General features: G+C 36.2%; 1 protein-coding gene across 1 annotated transcript in view; it reads right to left on the bottom strand.

Moving 5' to 3' along the window:
* The window catches only part of TRHDE (thyrotropin releasing hormone degrading enzyme), a 461792-nt gene that overhangs the window by 55300 nt on the left and 384400 nt on the right, over window positions 1-22092 (bottom strand). The window contains exons 13-15 of the mRNA XM_020968898.2: window positions 8918-9065; window positions 6909-7006; window positions 6316-6423 (exon numbers count right to left, since the gene is read on the bottom strand). Coding sequence (XP_020824557.1) covers window positions 6316-6423; window positions 6909-7006; window positions 8918-9065 — 354 coding nt within the window. The remainder of the gene's footprint in view (window positions 1-6315; window positions 6424-6908; window positions 7007-8917; window positions 9066-22092) is intronic.

Genomic DNA, 22092 nt, shown 5'->3' with positions numbered 1-22092 from the left:
TATTATATGTATTTAGTGAAGAAGAACCATTTTGATTGACTATTTGATCCAGAACTGAGAATGTTTACAAAAGGAACTAAGCAGATGATGAGGCCTTTTCTGCCTGGATGATTTGAGTGAGGAAGACATGCTGTAAGCCTCACAGTGGGGAGGGACTTCAGGCCTTAATTTCTTTATCAAAAACAACATGTGGTCTGTGACTACAGGCCTCTGTTCTTTGCCCAGCATAGCAATGATAAAATGCAGTCAAGAAAGGGCAAAAGCAACTTACATCCTGGCTATGCCACTTTTATAAACGAACTTGCTGGGAGGAAATTGTTTGCAAAAATTTCTATAAGTCTGAGCCCACTCTTGCCAAGACATGTAGTTGTGTATAGAGAAGAGTGTGCCCTTAGTATGGGGTAGGGGCAAATGCCTTGTTACTTTTGTTCTTGCTATATTTTCTTAGTAAATATTCCTTTGAAAAACATAATTAATTTGATTGTTTAAATGATACTAGGGGCTAATTAGTAGGATGTATTGATGCTATATGGAAGATAATAACAGTAACTGACAATTTATATTTGGAATAATACATTGAAATGGAAGCTTGAGCTGATAGCATTAAAAAGGTACTCTCATCCCTAAGGTGTATCCCTAGTTCTCTGAGGGGAAGGTGTAACCTTGCTCCAGGGTATTTGACTTGGTATGAGTATGAACTGAGATAAAGACCCTTTAATGCTTTTATGGGCTTCATAGTCATGCCCAATTTACAGATGAGGACATGAAGATTCAGAGAAGTGAACCATATCCTATGACTAAGAAGCATCAGAGCTTTGATTCAAACCCAGATCTCATTTCCTCCATGTTAGCACTTTTTAAAATTTGGATGCTAATTGCTACATATAAACAAATAATTTATTATATGACATATTAAGTATGGAGATTATACTACCTTTTGCACAATACATTTGTTTATTTAGTTAACCTTTGTTAATAGCTTGTACTATGCAATGGATTATTTTAGACACTTGGGAAATATGAAGATAAGACACATCTACTATCTTTTAGGAATTATAACTTCATTTTATTCCATTCCTGAACACTTATTAAGCATATAATAAATGTAAGGCATTATGCTAGAGGCCAGTAATAAAAGGAAAAAACAAAACAAAACCATAGAGTAAAAAGCTTGCTATTCTAAACATAATCTTGAAAGAGTTGTAATCCATAAAATTAAAGCATAGCAACTGATCTTCTGTAATGTTGATGCTTTCATTTAAAAATGCCTGGCAAAATTCACTTGTACAAAGTAAGTAAGTATTTGACACTTACTTTGTTGAATGGATATATGAAATATTGCCATCATTTACAAAAGCTGCCATACAGATCACTGCTACATGATGACATTATAATCAGTAATTATGATTATGGAAAAAAGTTATGCATAGACTCTAAGATAGATTGTTAGACTTCCTCTTGAGGAATGACAACCACAAGAGATCATTTGATAGGTAAATAGACAGATGGATGGATGGGTGGATGGGTGGATGGATAGATGCTAGAATAGAGATGATAAATGGATAATATATCTATATGTAAATATAGATATGTGCATATAATTTTATAGGACACACTATGTGGAATATTTTCATATTTTCACTATTTTTGACATAGGTTAAGATCTTAGTATTATATCTAGCTTTGCCTATAAATGAGTAGAGAATAGCAAAAAAATAAAAAAAGACTAAAGGAACCTCCTGGGGGGGAAGCATTTAGATGGGTAGTTCTTATGCTCTGTCCCTTCTTATCATGATTAAATTGATATCAATCTGACATTAATCTCATCCTGTAGTATCTTGACCATTTATGGGAGACATTTGCCATGACTGGTGTGTGTTCCTCCCTCTTAATTTGACCTGTTTCAACCTTTTGTTTCAGTGAGAGCATTAGAGGCCTAATAAATGTTTATTGATTGATTCAAGACTGAGTTCAGGTTGCAGATTCTCTGCGATTATCTTCTCAGATACTCCCACCTTGAAAACAATCTTTCCCTGCCCAAATTTGTATAGTACTTTATGTTTCTCCCTAGCTTTTGATACATTCTACTGTGTAGCATATTTATTTGTGTATATTTTAGATTGTACTCTCTTTAAAGACAGAGCCTGCATTGTTTTTAAACTTTGTAGCAAGTACTTAATAAATTGAACTGAATCTAATGACATTAACTTTGTGATGAGAAAAGCCTAAGACAGCAGTACATGGCTGCATCTCTACCATATCATGGTTGAGAGACTACTTTCCCAACTCTGGAAAGTCTTAGAAGATTTCACTCAGTAGCATTTAACTTGAAAAATCCTAAGAAACTTCAGTGGATTGCATGTTTAATATGACTCAACATTGTCAGATGGCTTCGTCAAAGGCTAATATAATCTTTGCCAGGATGTGGAAACCCAAAGGAAATTGCACCATGAGTTATGTGGAAATGAAATCCTTCTGTTGATTGCTCAATTTTTTTTTGTCAACTTTACATAAAACTATATAGTGTAAACAATCTTTATTTTATTGGTTTTAGGTAGATATTTGTGAACTTTTTTTAAGCTAGAAGGTATGAGGGCTAGTACAAAGAGATGATAAGAATTAGAAGGAGAGAGGAAATTGATTAATGATGGAAAAGGGCCATGAACAATTTTTAGGTCAAAAGGAATGTTGCAATGATTTTTAAGGCATTTGCAAAAATTATAACTTCATAAAAGTTAAATGAATTGGTAACATTTAGCCTGGAGAAGAGAAGTATGATGGGTGATTTAATTGCTGTCTTCACATAAATGAAGGATGATTTTATGGATAATGAAAACTGGATGATTTCCATTTTCTCTTAGAGCGGAACCAGAGAAAAATATCCACAACTTAAAGGGATATACTGCCTGGGGTTCTGAGAGATTGGAACAGATTATAAAAAGGTGGTATTCAGTCTATTTTTTTAATGAGATCTTTGGTAAAAGGTACAATTCTAAATGTCCACTAGTAGCTATGATCTTCTTCTAATTATCCAAGTGTATATTATATATGCTGTAGATTTTAGTTGTGGTTAGGATATACACCAAATTGCCTTCTCTTCTTCACTTTCCATGGACAGTGAGATAAAGGAGAAGTAGATTCTGGTTCAGTATCCTTTCAAGTAGAAAGTCGGATCTTTGCCTAAGTATAATGTGTAGTTTAGTGATTCTTTACCTGACCAGTCCAAGGTTCGGTGCTTACCAGTAGTGGCAAAGAGAAAATTTTATATTTGTACAAATACATATATACAGAACATATACATACATGCTATATATGTGTGTATGTATGTCACTCCTTGTTGCTTGGGGATATAAGGAAGAGGATGAACAGTATTCACTGAATGGCTATGATAAATTGATAATCTTTAAGTTAGCACTCATTTGTTGAGTTAATCGATGAACTGTTATGCCCTTGGTATGGATAATTTATATTTTGATCATAATCTCCAAAGCACCTCTATTGAATAATTACCATACTTTGCATTGTACTAAGATACATGCAGACTGAGTTATAAGCCCAAAGAATTCCTCTCATGTCCTTTGGATGAACAATACCGGGAGGAAGATTTAAGCTCAATGCTAAGAAGAAATTACCAACAATCAGGGTTTCCTCAAAATGGAATGGCTTCCTTACAAGGTCATAGAATGCCTCTCAGTAGATATGTTCAAGCAGGGATTAGATAACTACTAGGCATTGTGAAAGAATTCATATAGTACATGCTTGTTGGATTGGATGGGTAGCCTAAATATCAAGGAGAAATGAGTGATCCCAAGCACCCCTTCCAACCCAGTGGTTCCATGAGTTTCTAAGAGAATTTATAAAGCCATACTGTCCTATTTAGTCAGTTGTGAATAACACTTAGTGGCTATTACTTTGTAGATTAAATAATGACTATATAGTAAATTACATAAAATATTTTAGAAAACAGATTATAGATTTAACCTTTTATTCTGATGGGTTAGAAATCATTCCTGAACACCAAGGAAAAGCCCAAGTAGGTAAGGGTTCCTCAAAGGAAGGCATGTCTTTCAAAATCTAGGAATGCCCCTGAATAAAATGAGTACCTCCTTAAAAGTCAGCTAAGCAGTCTAGAAAGGAGTGTAGGGCTTTGGGCAAGTCATTTAATTTCCCAATGGCTCATAGAATTTTGATCAGCATTGGAAGGGGGTGTTTCTTCCCCTGGAGTTTCCCATTCCTGCTGAAATCTCAGACTTGTCAAAGTCTCAGATAATTGAGCATAGGAAGCCAGATTCATTTCAACAGCAGATGCCTCAAGGGAACTTTTTTCCCTTGTATATTATTTAAAAAAAACAGTCAGCTAAGAATTTGATAAAGTGAGCCCCAACTCATGACTATAGATCAGTGCAATATCATTTTGTAATTGCCACCTTTCTTGACCACATCTCCCCAATCTTAATATAACAGAGCTCTCAGGAATGTGAAAGAAAGAAAGAAAGAAAGAAAGGAAGGAAGGAAGGGAGGAAGGAAGGAAGGAAGGAAGGAAGGAAGGAAGGAAGGAAGGAAGGAAGGAGAAAGAAAAGAATAAAGAAAAAGAAAAGTAAGCTATTACCTTTGTGATCTTAGACAAGTAAATTAACCTCTCTGAGTCTGAGTTTACTCTTCTGCAAAATAAGGTGTTTGGACTAAATGATTTGTTAAGGGCCCTTTTAGCTCTGTATTTATGATCTGTGGCCATTCATACATTCAATGCAATTCCTGTTTTTCTTTGGAAAGTGTGTCAATTTACCATGAGATGAATACCTCAAATGGACCCATATATTCACAAAATACTGAAAACTTATCTTTTTATAACAGGGTCCATACTAATCATATTTTTCTAATTCTGTAGCCTTAAGTTATTTTGTTCACTTGATATCACTGAAACAGGAAGAATGAAAAGCCAGTAGGGAAACTTTTAAATAATAGAAGTCCAAAGTCTAGGAAAGGAAAAGCCAAAAAAATTGACACTTTATATTCTTTCTATTATATCCAATGTATTTACAACCACTTGAATTGTTTTAAATTCTGAATTACATAACTAACTTGAATTCCCTCCAACACTACCAAATTGACAATGTTCATCACAATGAAATGTCTGCTTACATAGCAGAAAAATTCATTGTTGCCCATTTCCTTCACAGACATAGTTTCTATCACATAGAAACCAAATCCATAAGTTTTGTTTGGTTAATATGTATTAAATAGAGCTCTAAACAACCTTCATTTCACGTTAGTCTCCTTCTAAAACTATGAATTCCAGCAAAGCAATTCCATTTCCCAACACTTTACATAAATTTTCCCCAAGCCTTGAACTCCTAGGTCACTTCAAGGATCCACATAGGAGTCTCCATCTAAACAGGCCTTTCCTGATTCTCATAGTTGTTAGAGCTTCCCAAGTACTTCTTACTTATTTTGTATAAATCATATATCTACTTATCTCTACACATGTTATTTTCCCTTGTAGAACGTAAGCTTCTTAAGGTCAGGAGCTATTTCACTTCTGGTTTTGTATCTCCCATGCCTAATACAAACCCTGGCAATTAGTAGGCACCTAACAAATGCTTGCCAAATTATTAAACTGTGTGTGAAAGATGAAAACATAAAATAAAATAATAAAATAAAATAAAGCCTTACAATGGCATATAGTAGGCACCATTTAAAGAAAAAGTCCAATGTCTTTCTCAGACCTGTTCATTTTGACTACTGCGTCACAGAATCTTAGTTAGAAAGGACCTCAGAAGTCATCTAGGCCAATGTCGGAAGGAAGGAAGGAAGGAAGGAAGGAAGGAAGGAAGGAAGGAAGGAAGGAAGGAAGGAAGGAAGGAAGGAAGGAAGGAGGAAAAGAAAGCGGGAGGGAGGAACATTTATTAAGCACTTCATATGCACTAAGCATGAATAAGAACATGCTTCAAGAGGAACCCATTAACCTTCTAAAGGAGTCTATTCCACTTTTAGATAGCTTAAGTTTTTTTGAAAGTTCATCTTCATTTTTAGTCTAAATTTTTGCAACTCTGCAACTTCCTCTTTAATTTTTTTTAAACAGTGAATTGTTTAGTACCTACAACAATAACATGTAGCTGAAAAAATGAATTTTGGAATGGATTTTTGATTTCTTTTAACAGTCTGTGAAAAGTATATAGATATAGCTATCTATCTATCTACACACACACATATTTTTCTATATCTCTATAGCTATAGCTATCTATCTATCTATCTACTCATCAGAATCTTCAAGAGGGTTAAATTTTGTGGAAATATAAGTCTTGTTCAACTCACCGGTTCCTATTGCTGGAAATCCAGTCTGAAATAAGCGTTGAAGCCTGTTGGTGACAGTGTTTGTTACCAAAGCTGCATGCCAGCATTATAACTTCTCGCCGTAACTCTCTGGGCATTATCAAAGCAAAAGAAAAGAAATTTTAAAAAAAATGAAAAGGCAGTCCCATCCCTCTATATCACCATTCTTAGGAAGACAATAAATATCCTCACTAATAGTACATCAGAACATAATTAAACTAGACTCTATAATTCTATGGGGTTAAATAACCAATTAAGCAGCACATAGACTAACTAAATATGCACCATATCTGCTGTGTAAACATTACTACAAAAAAGGGCATGGGTTCAGATCCCAATATCACCACTGGAGATAGAACTTAAACTATAGCATAGCAAGAAAAATATCTTTGTCCACAAATACAAGGTAAAGGAAACTATGTTAACACAGCAGCAGTCCTCCCCAGAGAGCGAAATGAGAGATGAGAAATGAAAGTAAGACTGTCTCATGCTGTTAAAGTCATAGTAGTATTGGTACTATTTTTTTTACTACAATTTTGGGGGCTAGAGATAGAAACAAGAAAACAAAGGAGTACTCATGTTGGTAAGATGCCTGAACAAGGGATCCATTAAAATTATTTGTTGGCCATCCAAGCTTGATGTACATCGTTGCAACTTGTTTTAAAATATATTCCTAAATGGGGAGGGGGAAAAAAGTCAGTGTCAGTGTTAAGATTTTAATTCACTGAAATTAAGCATTTAAAACTAAATGTCTCACATTGTGAAGGTGCTTATTTACAAACATTGGTCTACCCATAGACATAGTAAATCCTACGAGATGAGTATTTCAATTCAAGAAATGCAACATTTATTAAGCATTTATAGTATGCAAGACACTCTACTCCATTCTAAAATAGAAAAAAGTTGAGATAGTGCTGAAAAATAAAGCATAGTCTTGACTTCATAATGAATTTCTGAGAAATGTGTTCTGATGAACATTCTGCAAAGAGGTTGTTTAGCATGCATCTGTGTAGGAGCATGCATATGCACACACGTAGCTCTTACATGTAAATTATGGAAAAAGCATAGATACATTTAATGACAAGGACATAGAGAGAAAAATGGCTACACAAGTACACCCAATGACCTAACAGTGCTATTTACCATAACATACAGAGAGCATTCATTAGTAGTTCATAGTTAATATCCATTCAGTTCCTGGTACATTTGAACATCAGTAGCAATTTAAGACATGCTCTTCTTTACTTGAATATACTTCCTTTAATTTCAGGCAGGAAGAAGAGCACGGAAATGGTAGCCCAAGCAATTTTTTTTAACTGCTACTGAAAATGAAGTGTCTGACATGATATACCATCTTAAAGGACAAATATATACAGATCAAATAAATCTTACGTTTCCATAAGTTCCATGCACACATGTTTGTGTGTCTGGAAGAAAAGGAGAAATGCAATGTGTCTTCTTCTAGCAGGTGAAAATTATGCCATCACTAAATTGACACATTTCTTTGCATGTATGTTGTGAGGCCTTAGATAGAAGTCGTAGCGGTAAAACCATCTACCCCCAAATGTTGCCATTTTTATATATTAAAACTGAACTGCATCTGTGTAGGCAGGCTATGCATAAAAAAAGAAAAGCAACTCTAACGACAATCTGGGAATTGAGATGCCTCCATTAAAGGAATTTTATGCTATAGTCATCTAGCTTTAAACAATACTAAGACTGTAAGTTAATTAAAAGGATAGTCAGTATATTATAGGAAAGAGGGTTATTTAATGGGATACTAGTTGGGCTCTTAAAAATGAACATAGGAAAGAAAACAGTGTATAAAGTTAACACTGCATACAAATACACTTAAACATATGCACCAAAATTATATTGGTAATGAGAAAATGAAATATCAAATGCTCATTAGCAGTACTCAATGCTAATCTAATTTGAAATGGTCATGAAATTTCTCCACTAGTTACTGTCAACAGTAATATTTTGGTTTCCCGACCAGTTTCTAGTCGAGGTAAGATTTTTCAGGTAGTATATTTTGGAATGTTTGTCATGCTTTCCTGTCTATTTGGATTATCTATTGTTTGCTACACTGTTATCCCCTTGGACCCAATTATGAATGGGCTTTTGCCTCAATGTTGATCTTATCCTTGTTAATTAAGGGAGTGAATTGAATTCACTATGCCCTTTTGGATAAAAATAATGACTAACAATATTACTGCAATTGTCGGTATCCTGTTAAGATCTTTAGAATCCCTCTGCCTGGGTTATTTCAGTCCTTGGTGAGTGAAGAGCCCTATAACTAGAGGGAAACAAGTTTGGACTAGGAGGATTTGGGTTGTTTGTCTGTATTTTTTTTAATGCTATAACATTAAAGTTACATACTTTCAGGGTAGGACAAATTAGCTTGTCTTAAATTTTCTTCTTCAAATACTAGAAACCGTATAACCATAGGAACACATGACAAAATTAATAAGAGGAACAATTAGGGAGATAATAAATAACTTTGAATCAGTTGCACAATAGTATATGATGAAAAACTAGCATATCTTTTGAGAATTGAAGATGAAAGAAATATATCTTTTACATTAAAGACATTGTAGTTCTCCATTCGGTCCAGTAATTTATCTAGGGGATAAAGAGCCCGGCTGGCAGCATGCCACGGAAGAAAATCCTTCTCCTCAGAAAGGTATCTGATAATCTCCAGGGGAATATTCTGAGGCAAATAGCCAGCTCTGTGTAGTTCAAAAAAAATTGATGTTAATTAGATATAGCAAAGACATATGATGATGCAAAAATGAGGATTTTTACTTTACACATTAAAGGAAGGATGCATGACAGTCATCACATTATAAGGGCTATAAAAATGAAATCACATACTAAGGATGTTTAATACATATGTATATGTATATAAATATGCAACATAGTCCTATGCAAGATACCAATGTCCTTTCATATATGTGGACTCTGATAATTATGAAATGTGCATGAATATTAAAATATCAAAATACATATTTTACAAGAAAGAACTTTATTCCCTGTATCTCCTCTATTCTCTACAAAATCAACAACCACAGATACTTTCCTTCACGGCAAAGTGTTCAGAGGTCATAAGTAATTGAAAATAATTGATTACTGAAGTGGCATTCTTTAGGCTGCTCAATTTGTCTACTTTACTTTTCAAGTAGCTCTGGGTAATGACATTTAGTTCAGATTGTTTTCCAAAGGGTGACTAAATTAGAACAGCAAGAGATCAAATCTCTTAGAACCATGGCTCCCTCTGTATTGGTACTTTCAAATCAGACTTCACAAGGCCCATATTTAAAGTCTAACCTGCCTTCTCTCACCCTGCTAAAGGTGGGGGGGAAGCTGAGCCCACTAAAAGTGGCATCACTTTTCACAGCCATCTATGAAAATCTAATTGAGCCTTCAACTGGGTTCAAATTACATGTGTTAAAAGGATAGAATTTTCTTTTTTTATCTATTCCTTTTCACAATGCGCTGCCATGTCACCTTGGGGACCATTATCAGGCTCCTTGAAAAAGTACTAAAAAGTGGAGCTCTTTAAATTTGGCCAAAGACATGCTACCCATATTTATATCCAGAAGCACAAGGAAGCAACTGGCCAATAAGGCTACAGCTATGGCTTCCCCTTGAGGCTGTGTACAAATTCCAAGGAACAGAGACACCATACCACTGTGCATGGCTTAATCTCATTGCTGGAGACAGAGATATTGTTCATTTTCCTTGGCATGCTAATGATGTTAAATGACATGACAACTATGGTGAGAACAACAGTTTAAAATTCTCCATTCCCCTGTGCAAGTTGACATCTTTAAAACATTAAAAAACATTAAAAACATTAAAAAGTACTGAAACCATTCTCAAAACTTGATTGGCTGGGAGGACTTAAGGCTCAAGTTGCTGACACCATTTTCCAGTTGCCTGCATAGAAAACAACCACAAGGAGCTCTAAGTTCTCCCTGATTGTTGGTTGGTGGATCATGACGGGCAACTGAGGTCAGGAAACTTCATTCAGTTGACTCAACCCAGGTATCTCGAATGCATCTTTATTGACCATCCTCCTGCTATGGGTAGGTAAATCTCCTTTTGTTGACTGCTGAATGACTTACTCATCTCATTTTATTCTGATATCAAACCTAAATTATCAGGAGACTGAGTTGGACCTGGCTTGGAACTACTGAATGAAGATACACACATGGAACCTTATAGTTCCACCACCTCCCCCATTGACTTCTACTGAGGAGTGGGGAATTTCTCTCTACCCTGCCCCTAGCACTAGGGTTGGAATGAGCACATGGAAGCAGGCAAAGGTGCTTGGCTACACAAGCCTGAGATTGGACTTCCAATCCCTGGCTGCCTCTTCTGGTTTTTTGGTTTGTTTTTTGTTGTTCTTGTTGTTTTCCTTTCCTAAGCACAGGTGACTGAACAACAATTTGGAAACCAATCTTTATAGGCTGGCACCTATCTCATGTGTTCAAGAGCTTCTAGATTGCTGATTTGTGGTTTGTTCCCCAATGAGAAGCATTGCCTACAATAATACGGAATCCCAGATAATAAAATATCCCATCACCATTAGAAACTAGAAGGAGTTTGCTAGAGCTGAAAAGGCTTAAGCCATGGACTGACTTACAAGGAGATTCAAAATTGTGAGTATACAGTGCAGGTCAGAGGTAAAAGTGTTATATTTGTTCCATAGCCCAACAAGCTTGTGTTTTCTTCTTGGCAAAGTATTATAGGTTCGATAAATTACTCTTTTATGGTTTAAGTATTTGTCAATATGTGCTTACAAATTTGTTTTTGTGTGTGTGTTAGATGAAATAAATAGTTGTCCTATGTCTGATATCTACTTTATATGTTAGTACCCATTGAAAAGATGAATAACTTAGGCGATATCTTAAACATCAGCCACACCTGAGCACGGTTTTGGTTTGGTTTTTTTGTGAATCAGGTGGGATTAAGTGACTTGCCCAGGGGTCACACAGCTAGTAAGTGTTAAGTGTCTGAGGCCAGATTTGAACTCAGGTCCTCCTGACTCCAGGCCAGTGCTCTATCCACTGCACCACCTAGCTGTCCCCTTAAACACTGTTTAGGAGATTTTCCCCTGGAAAATTTCTTCGGTGGTCATAAGCCACAGAGAAGAGAAAAACCTGACTCCTCTCTAAGACTGAACCCAGTTCATATCAGTACAGAACTTTTGGGGGAGGTACAAGTATCTGCACTGCTGGTGGCAATACCATGGCCAAATTTCATCCTCTAGAGCTAAATAAGGAATTCAGTGAATCAATACCCATGGGATTTGCTGAGAAATAATTGAGGAAGGATTTTCTTGTTTTGTATGCATTATGGTTTTCTGAGGTGAATGTCTTATTACTGCTCTTGGGCTGTGAGCCCTAAAAGGAGTAGGGCTGAGAAAGCCACGATGCAAGTGCATTGGATTCAGTAGACTAACAATTTCAATCTCTTCCAATCTACTAGTTCTGTACTCTTGGGTCTGTCATTGAACTTCTCTAAACCTCATGCTTAACTATTATTTTTGACTAAGCCTCTTGTATTTAACTACTTTGTATTTATTTGTATCTTTTCTTTTTACATTTATTCAGTATATAATTCATCTCTTTCATTAGGAACTAAGTTATTTCAGAGTAGGAATTATTTCTTTTTTTTTTGTATTTATTTTCCTCAGTGCCTAGCACAGTGCTTAACACACAGTAGACACCTAATAAATGAATGCTGATTGAATAAATGCTTGCTGATTGATTTTCTCATCCGTAAAATGCATACAAAAATAGTTATAACTCTCTCCTTGGATTGCTATGAGAATAAAAGAAATGATGGATGCAAAATTATTTGCAAACCTAGAAGTGTTATTTTTATTTGCCCATTTTCAGTAGTATGTGACTCTTCATGATCCCTTTTGGGGCTTTCTTGGCAAAGACACTGGAGTGCTTTGCCATTTTACAGATCATTTTACAGACAAAGAAACTGAGGCAAACAAGGTTAAGTGACTTGCACAGGGTTACACAGCTTGTATGTGTTTGAGGCTAGAACTGAACGTAAGTCTTCCTGGCTTGAGGCCCAGCACTCTACTGTGCCATGTAGCTGCCCAATTGTTATAAAAGTCAGTTCTTAACACTTGTGCCTCACTCACCTCACAACACAGTGCTTTGTATAGAATAACATGAATATGCTGCTATTGAATGAATGAGTAAAGCAATCAGATAAATAAAGAACCCACCTTGATGCAGGAGCAATTTCAGGTGTTTGTTTTGTTGTATTTTTTCCCCCTAAATTTTGGCTCAATATAGTAAGAACATACATGGTAATAAAAATTCAATTCAGTTCAATAAATACTTAAGAAAAACACCCACTCCCTTGTATTGAATTATTTTGTATTTGTTCTTCATAGGAATCACAGATTTAAAGCTGGGAAGCCACCTTAAGAGGTTATCTATCTATTTCAACTTCATCATTTTACAGAGGAAGAAACTGAGGCCCAGAGAACTTAATTGGTTTGCTCCAAATACATAGCTTTGATAACCTATGTGAGCTCTCTGCTGTTTTTTTGTTGGTTTTTTTGTTTTTTAGTGTTAACAGCAGTTACAAAGCTCCTGTGGCTTCTTGGTTATTTAGTCAGGGTTGACATATCTTTAGCAAAGTCATTGGCACACAGTAACCACTTATTAAATCTTTGCTGTTTGATTATTGCGCAAGTACTGAAAACAACAAAAGTATTTAGTCCATAGTTAAGAAAATGCAAATACTTGATTTATTAGCTATAGCTTCATTTTCTTGGAATTAATAAAATATAAGTCATGGTAAAGACCTGGTAATTCCTGCTGTATTTCATATCTAGAATTACTGAGGTTGACCAAGAAAGGAATTATAATTAATTACAAACCTGGTCAGGACCAATAGGTGAAAGTGGATAGGAATCTAATTTAGGCCTGATGTAGGGGAAAACCTTCCTAACCATTAGAAAATCCAAAACTGGATTTGACTTGTCTTGTCTTGGGAGTTAGTGGGTTATCCCTCACTAGAGAGCTTCAAGCAACAAGCAGATGGCTACTTGTGGGGAGTGTAGCATTAAGGCTTCTTTTTTAGGGTGTGGGTTAGTCTAGATGGTCACTGAGGTCCCTTCTAACTCTAAGCTTCTACAGTTCTAAAGTTCTTCACATTGCAGAATTCACAAGAGAACTTTATATTTTTGCCATTTTTCTTTATTTAAAACAGCCTATGTATGAGAAGTATACTTGGAAGTGAGTCAAGTAATTGGACTAAGTCAACTAAAATTTAATAAGCAATTTTGCCCCACTGAGCAGCATTTAAAATAGTATATTTAAATCCTTCTTTCATGGATTTGTTGACAACCCACCAGAAGAAAGTAGCATTTTACATGAGAAATAATGCTATATGCACATACTTTTATTTTTCATGATTTAGGATTTTGAAACTCTTCAATAGATGGGAATTATTTTCAGATCCTCTATTTTTTGCTCTTTAGTTGCATAAAGAGGCAGCATGGGACTCTTATTAGCAGTGTGGCTCTGAGCAACCCTCTTAACCTCTATTGCCACAGGCAGCTCCTGCACACTTATCTACTAAGTGAGAGACCAGTTTACCATCTGAATCCTACACAGATCTATTGCCTATATTTGTAAATGAATAATTATAGATTATCAAGTTAGACACATAGGCTTGACTCCTCTTGATATATGCTCCACAATACAACATGTAAGGATAGCAAGGGGCCTTAGTAATAATTTTATTGAACTCTTCAGTTTACATATAAGGAAAATGAGCAATGTCATAAATACCCACAAAGGACTTCATGCAAATAATTCATCCATTATACATCTTTAAATTTCCATTTAGAAAACACTGAAAATCCATTTGATGACTTTAGGCCAAGACAGGTTCATAAGACTATGAAAACAGGATCTTTTCCTATCAACTATCTCTATGGTTGAGTAAGGCAATTTAGAACTTTCAAGATTCTGACAACCTCATTTGTAAGGAATATGGTGCTTATTTACTGTGCAAAGCAGTGTAATTGTATATAAACATTAAGGTGTTGAAGTGGGAAGACACTGACCTTCAAATCAGAGGGTTGAGAATACTAGTCCTGGCTCAGCTGCTTAATGAGCCCGTGTGGCTGAGGGCAAGTCACGTCACCACTTTGGGTCTGAGGTCTCTTTTTGTAAAATTATGGCAGTGTGATATAGTGGAAAGAACACTAGCTCTGGAGTTAGAGGACCTAGTTATAAATAATGCTTCTGATATGGATTATCTGCTACACCTTGGGCAAGTAACTAAATATTCCTAGGTTCTCTTTCCTCACCAGCAAAATGAAGGGTTGGACTTATTAGCATTGGAGATCCTTTCTAGCTTGAAATCTATGATTTTATGAAGGGGTAGAGTTACTTTTGCCTCTATCAAGTGATTCTAACATACATAGACATCAGTAGATTTAGGTCAGTTCAAGACAATAAGCATTTGTTAAGTGCCTACTGTGTGCCAAAGTTCCAGGGGTGAAGAACCTTTATTGGGGTTAGGGATTTGTTCTGTGAAGTTTGGATTCAGTCAAAGAGCTACACTTGAAGACCTAGAAAGGCACATGTGGCCTCAAAGCCACAGATTCACCACCCCTTTGTCAAACCCTATGCTAAGGGTTGGGGATATAAAGAAAAGCAAAAACAATCCCTGCTTTCAAGAAGCCCACGTGCAATACAGGATAAGGTAAAGATAATCTTAGAGGTGGGCAACTAGGTGGCTCAGTGAATAGAGTGCTAGACCTGGAGTCAGGAAGACCTGAGTTCAAATACGGCTTCAAACACTTACTAGCTGTGTGACCCTGGGCAAGTCACTTACCCTTGTTTGCCTTAGTTTCCTCATCTGTAAAATGAGTGGAAGGAAATGGTAAACCACTGTAGTACCTTTGCCTAGAAAACCCCAGATCAGGTCATAAATAGTCAGACACATCTGAAAACAACTGAATACCACCATCACAACAACAATAAATCTTAGAGGTAAAGCTTAAAGTAAATGGAAAGAATGCTCCCATTTTGAAAAAAAACTTACTTTTTGAACATTCTTTGATTGTAAATATTTTAAGGGCAGAGTCAAGGTCTGAATAGTTTTCTATAGCATATCACATAGTGGAACAAAAAGGAAAGATAAGCCAGAAATGTGTGAGAGGAGCTAAGTAATGGCTTAGCACAAGGTAATGAGTAGAAGATAGTTCATTAAATGCAAAGATAGAAGTCTTTATAAAAGAAAACAGATTCCCCCCCAGCACCACCATACAAACCCTCCAAAAATCTTTATTCTGATATGTTTGTAATATAAGTAAAGTGAATATTGAATAATTCAACACACTTGACTTCACACTCACACACACTATTTCAACCTGCTTGTTGTCAAGATATGTAACTGTATTTAATTAGGAAAGTGGCTAATCAGCTTTATTACCAAGTTAAATATTGTAGAGATAATGTTAGTGAACAAGCTAAGTAGTTTAGAATTGTGTGTATATAATTGGCTCTTAATGATATTTGTGATTGCTACTGTTGATACTTTGATCAATATAATGAGGATGGTTAGAAGTGAGCAAAATAATGTATAAAATATAAATCTGTTTTGTAAGTAGAGCATTTAAAGTCTCAATCTTGAAAAGCAGTTTCCCTAAATTTTGGAGCAAAATATTAGCTATTATTCAGTCATTTCAGTCATATCTGACTCTCTGAGACCTCAGAAAGAGGTTTTTTGGCAAAGACACTAAAGTGGTTTGCTATTTCCTTCTCCAGTTCCTTTTACAGATGAGGAAACTAAGGCAAATAGGATTAAGTGACTTGCCCAGGATCACACAACAAGTAAGTGTCTAAGGCTAGATTTGAACTCAGGAAGATGAGTCTTCCTGACTTAAGGACCAGTGCTCTATCCACTGTGCTACTAGCTGCCCACATAAATGCTAGTTACTATTATTATTATTGAAGACAGATAGCATTCCTCCTAGGCCTAACATCTTCAAGTATGTGAAGGATTACCATAGAGAAAAAAGAACTTAACTTGTTCTCCTTGGCTCCAGAGGAAAAATAATAGATGGAAGTTGGAAAAACATAGATTTAGGCTTGATGTATAGTAATTAAAGTCACCCAAGAATGCAGTGTCATCTTTACAAGGTCGAGATTTCTCCCTCACTAGTATTTTTCAAACAAAGGTTAGCTCAATGCAACCCCATTAGAAATAAGATTCTTGAGCAGAAAAGGGTTTAAATTTCTTCTATTCATGGGACCCCTTTTCACTTTTCAGCAGCATTCATTGGCGTTGCATGGCCTGAAGGCATGCACAGTACAAAGTGCATATGCTTTGTGTTCAGAACCAAGTGAAGTTGCCTCAGGCAACCTGGTCAAGACCTGCCAGAAACACCTTGGATGTTTGATTTTTAATTTTTAGTCATTGTGTGTTCAGAAACCTTCTACTGTTGCCAAATCTTTCATGTGCCCTATAACCACAGTTTAAGAAGTGCTGCCCTCTAAATCTCTTAAATTAGTGATAAGTTTTATATCTCCATAGGCATAATTTCTAGAATGAAAGTTCCCTATAACAATCAAATTAATGACCCAGAATAAAACATTTGTGTGACTGTGCCTTCCATTTCACGTAAACAGAAGACTTACTTTGATACTAGCTAAAATCTGAGTCAAAGAGATGCAGTGAAATGTAGAGGAACCAACCCCTTTATTCAAACCACTGAAGAGACAACCTCATCTAGTACTCAGTCAGTCTACCAAAAAGGGCCTGCAGTATAGAACAAGTAAGAACTTTCACATTTTGTTCATCTCAGTTCTTTTGGCTTCAAAAGAACTTTTTTTTTTTACCTTAGACCAACAAACTTATTAACCACTCTAGGAAGAATGGAATGTAGCATCTTTTTTGTGAAACTGCACTATAAATTTGTTACTATACTGAAAGGAATTATCAATTATTACAGAAGTACCAGAAATATTGATCAGTCAACAATATTAAACAAGCACATGGCTCTATTTAAAATTAATTTTACATATAGACCTCTGGCTTGGATACTCTGTAATAAAGTGAAGATGAATTATATGAAATAGTCCCTGCCTTCAAGAGGCTTACAATGGAAACTTATCAAATACAGGCCAAGTGAGAGACCATTTATTTGTTTTAAGAGAACAGTCTAGCTAAGTGCAGAGGACCTTATCACCTCTTACTGACAGGCTAGTCATCAAGGATGACTGTTTTTGGACACAGTAACCCTTATTGACCATCTATAAGACATGGAGGGAAATGAGATTTCTAGAAGTATGCAAATTAGAAGAGAATCAAAACAGAAAAGGAAGTAGAAATGTTTTATGACACCAGCATTCAATTACCTGACTCTAAGGTCATGTGAATAATCAAAGAAATTTTGATTTAGAAGAGAACTTAGTAGTATATGTGCTATTTTGAGTGCTGGCATGGTCTTATTTTTGTAGTACTTGTATTATTTGTATCCCCAGTGTCTAGCAGAGTGTCAGGATCATAACAAGTGCTTAACAAATGCTCAATTATTGACTGAGACAATCTTGATCAAGAGGCTTTCCCAATTCTCTTCGTTGTAAGTCCTCACCCCTTTCCCTTCCACCTTCCAAAAGTTTTATGTGTATGTACATTTTACATTTAGAGAGGTAGATGTGGGGACTCCTGGGGCAAAAGAAAGAGTTAAGGTTATGGAGGGTACATGACCTGTAATCATATGGAAAAGCAAGACAAAGAAACAGGAAGAGAATCTAGAGGGACGATGGCTTCATGGAAGAGCTATGCTAAGAATAGGCTATGTTCTTAGGGGTGTGGGGGTGGGGGAAGGCCAAGATACTCCAGTCCTACCAAACTAGATGAAATGGGTCCATAATAGCTATAGAAAATATAGTCTCTGGATTCCCTTTTCCCAAAAGGGTAGGGGACAGACTAAAGCACAGATTGGAAGACAGCCAGGGTTTCCCCCTTCAATATATCTCCCAATTCACAATAAAGGTATTGAATTAGGTATAACTTTAGGACTGGTCTTATGCAGATTGTAATTCTAGAGTGACTCATTACTCCCCTGCTACCAACTGCCTAGAATTCCTTTAACAAAGGATAGTCTTTCATTCCACAATTAGCTATAAAAACCTTAACAAGCAAATATCTGATTGAGACAACAGAAGGACCAAAACTCATTTTCAGGTGCTAATTAAGGTGTTAACCAACCAATAACTGTGAAGAGAGCATTTTTTATATGGATAAAGGAGATGTCATCAGAAAATGGGTAGAGTCTAGGAACTTGAACAGTGAAGTTAGGGTAGGGGTAAGGGTTTTTTCTTCCAGAGGGTTATAAAGGATAGTCATTTAACCTCTGCTTGCCTCAGTCTCCTCATCTGTAAAATAGGGATAATAATTGCACCTATCTCCCAGGGTTATTGTGAGGATTAAATAACATTTACGAAGTGCTTTGCAAACCTTAAAGTGCTATATAAATCTAGCTATGGTAATGATGATGATGATGAAAACTGGTGACATCGAAGATAAACTTTACTACATTAATATGTGTTGAGGTTTACCCTGTTTACTTTGAACTATGCATGAACAAAAAATTTAAGTGGTCTAAAAGTATCAGTGTATAACCCCCTGCTTTATGTACCATATTTTTTTATATATTAACTAAATAGTCAATTGCTCCTTCCCTAATGTCCAAAGATGGCGAATGTGGAAGGAAGTAATTTCCCACAAAGAAACACATGGAAACCCAGTAAACTATGCTCCTCTTGATATCAAAAGTAAATGGCAAGCTGGCCATAAATACTCATGAATACGTTTAGCCAAATGTAGATGAACTCTCCTGAAGCAGGAAGACTTTTTTCAAACTGATCATGCTCTCCCTGTTTTTCCCTTGGCAGCTGAGCAGGTATATGCACGTTGAGCTGTATGCTGTGCTAACTCTGATACATGTGATTTATGAATATTTTTAAAAGATGTGACTACCTTTATTATTAAGGTGCTTCAATCCCAGAGGATTTGCTAATTGAGACATCAACGACTACATGAGGCATTGATGTTTTACCAGACCATTTCTAAAAATCTCCAGAACACCCAGCCCCCAGCATGAGAGCACTCACTGGAAATCTGAAAGGAGAATAACAAAAAATCCAAGAGGAGTCCATTTCTAAAGGATAATATCTTATTTGGTGGGCTTTGAACATGCTAATGCATAGGTGAAATACCCTCCTGACCAACCACATTTGAGGTCTGAAGAAGGGCTTATGAGGCAGCTGCCTCATAAGGGTTAGGAAATGTTAGATTGGAATCCTTAGATGCTATCTGGGAGGCCCTCAGCAAGCCACTTAAACTCTTAGCTTCAGTTTCCTTATCTGTAAAACTGGGATAATAATTCCACCTACCTCACAGGGCTGTTTAAAGAATCATATGAGGAAATGTACCTAATGTACTTTGCCAAGTACACTGTATAAATGTTGGCCATCATTAATCAATCATCATTACCATCATCATCATCAAAGTGTCAGAGCAGTGTCAAAGGAATTCTCACTGGAACTCAGCATAGGTGGAGCCAGGCAATAGCGCCCAATTAATCCTGTCCCAGAGAATGCTTAAGGCTAGCATATTAAGAGTTTTCTTCAAGGCTGCTTTAATAGTCAAGCATGGGAGTTGGAGAGGTCTGGAACTGATGCTAAAATGTTTCTAACTCAATTTCATAAAGTTTTTTTTTTAACCTAGGTATAAGGGATCCTTCCCCAAAACCATCGTTAAATGATTGGCACAATGCTTAGCAAGAGGGGCGATAGCCAAGGCTATAAAAGTACTAATACAGAAATTTTTTTTATGGATGGAAAGCTTACAAAGTTCTTTTTTTTTAACTGAATGACTTAGTATACAAAGGTCCACCATCAACTTTATGTGGACACGAGTTCTATAGAGCAATGCGCTGCAGCATAGAGCTACTGGATTAATCAAGGATCAAAGACTCTCAGATTTAGAGGGGATGATAGCAGCCAACTAGTCTGACCAAAATCTCCACTACAGTGCCCTGGAGAAGTAGTCATCCGGCCTCTACTCAGAGGTTGCCAGTGAACATGAATCCACTCTTTCCTGAGGAAATCCATTCTGCCTTGGGATAGCTCCTTTCGTGGTTTTGTTTTGTTTTGGTTTTTTTTTAGACAGTAAGCTCATTGTGAGTAGACATTGTTGTTTTCTTTTTTATGAAGGGGGGGTCTTATATCCCCAGTGCATAGCTTGGTGCCTGGAACACAGTAGCCATTTAAGAAATACCTACTGATTTTTGGCTAATGGCTCAATTTCTTATAGGAAGTCTAATTTTGCCTTTTTATAACTTCTACTCATCACTCTTAATGCTGCTTTGGGAGGCAGTCTTACGAGAATACAAAATTTTAAGGCTGATAAGTACCTTGAGTGCATATCTTGCTAAAAACCTCATGTCATCTGAAAATTCCCATTGAAGTTATATGGGATCTTTCGATTACATTAGGACTCCACAAGGCAAACGGAAGAGAGAAGCCACTGACAACATCGCTGTGTTTCTCTGCGACATTCTGACCTTGGTTCGTTCTCCACGCTATGCTACTGAACTCATGGTTAGATCCCAGCACATTCATTTTCCCCTTAGCGACAAAGTACCAAATGGTAGTGTAATTGCCAAGGGAAAATTATTACTCTGTTCTGAATTATTTCCATCATAAATCTAAAACCAGTCAAAGCGATTCTGTCACAAAAACGACAGGGTTGCTACACAGCCATGAGAGCTTCGCATACAAGTGTCCCATAAATCCACAAGCACTACAACCCACCAAAGTCATTTTGAATCATGTGTTTAAATCAGAATCACAAGCCAGCCGGACAGCATTCTGCATTGTTGAAACAAGGGATAGGAAGTGATTTACTTGTGCGTTGCCTTAATATCAACTTATGTCATCTGTTTCAGGAAGTGTGATTAAAACATGACAAATTTTTTCTTTACATGCTTAAAAAATAGAATATCATTTTCATTGGTTCGTATAATTGAGAACTGTGCTTTAAACCCAATCCTTTTCTGCTTTTATCATATACATTGGTAAGAGATCTCACTCATTCATCTGATGGGAGAGAAATCTTCCAAAGATAAGAGAAACAGAACAACTGGGATCAATGGTAGATGAGAGTACATGTCTATGATGGTGGTATGAGATAGTATACAAAGTGGCTTGAGGTCAGGAAGACCTGGATTCAATTCCTATCTCTGACACTCTAGAAAAGGCAGTATAAGATGGTAGATAGGTAACTCAACTTGGAGTCAGGTAGGCTTAGGTTCAAATTCTACCTCAGAGACTGATTAGCTATATATCTCTGCCTCAGTTTCCTAATCTGTAAAGTGAGAGGTTTCTATCTATGGCCTCTCAGACCCTTTCCAGCTCTCAATCTGTAATTCTATCTGTCTGACCCTGGGCAAGTCATTTAACATCCTCATTTTTCTCATCTGTTAAGTGAACATAAAAATACCTCTATTACCTGCTTCATAGGTCTTTTATGAATTGCAAACAAGATGATGTATATAAAACGTTTTATAAACTTTAAAGACCTATATGTGTCCATTGTCATTACTAATCATTACCTTCCTCTCCTAAAACATTAATATCTGATTATAGATGAACAAAATACCTGATGATTGGATCCTTATCTAATATAGAA

This window comes from Phascolarctos cinereus, unplaced genomic scaffold (genome assembly GCF_003287225.1).
Source record: "Phascolarctos cinereus isolate Bilbo 61053 unplaced genomic scaffold, phaCin_HiC Scaffold_1;HRSCAF=81, whole genome shotgun sequence".
Lineage (NCBI taxonomy): Eukaryota > Metazoa > Chordata > Mammalia > Diprotodontia > Phascolarctidae > Phascolarctos > Phascolarctos cinereus.
Note: the sequence above shows the minus strand (reverse complement) of the source record. Positions and strands in the feature narration are given on the sequence as shown.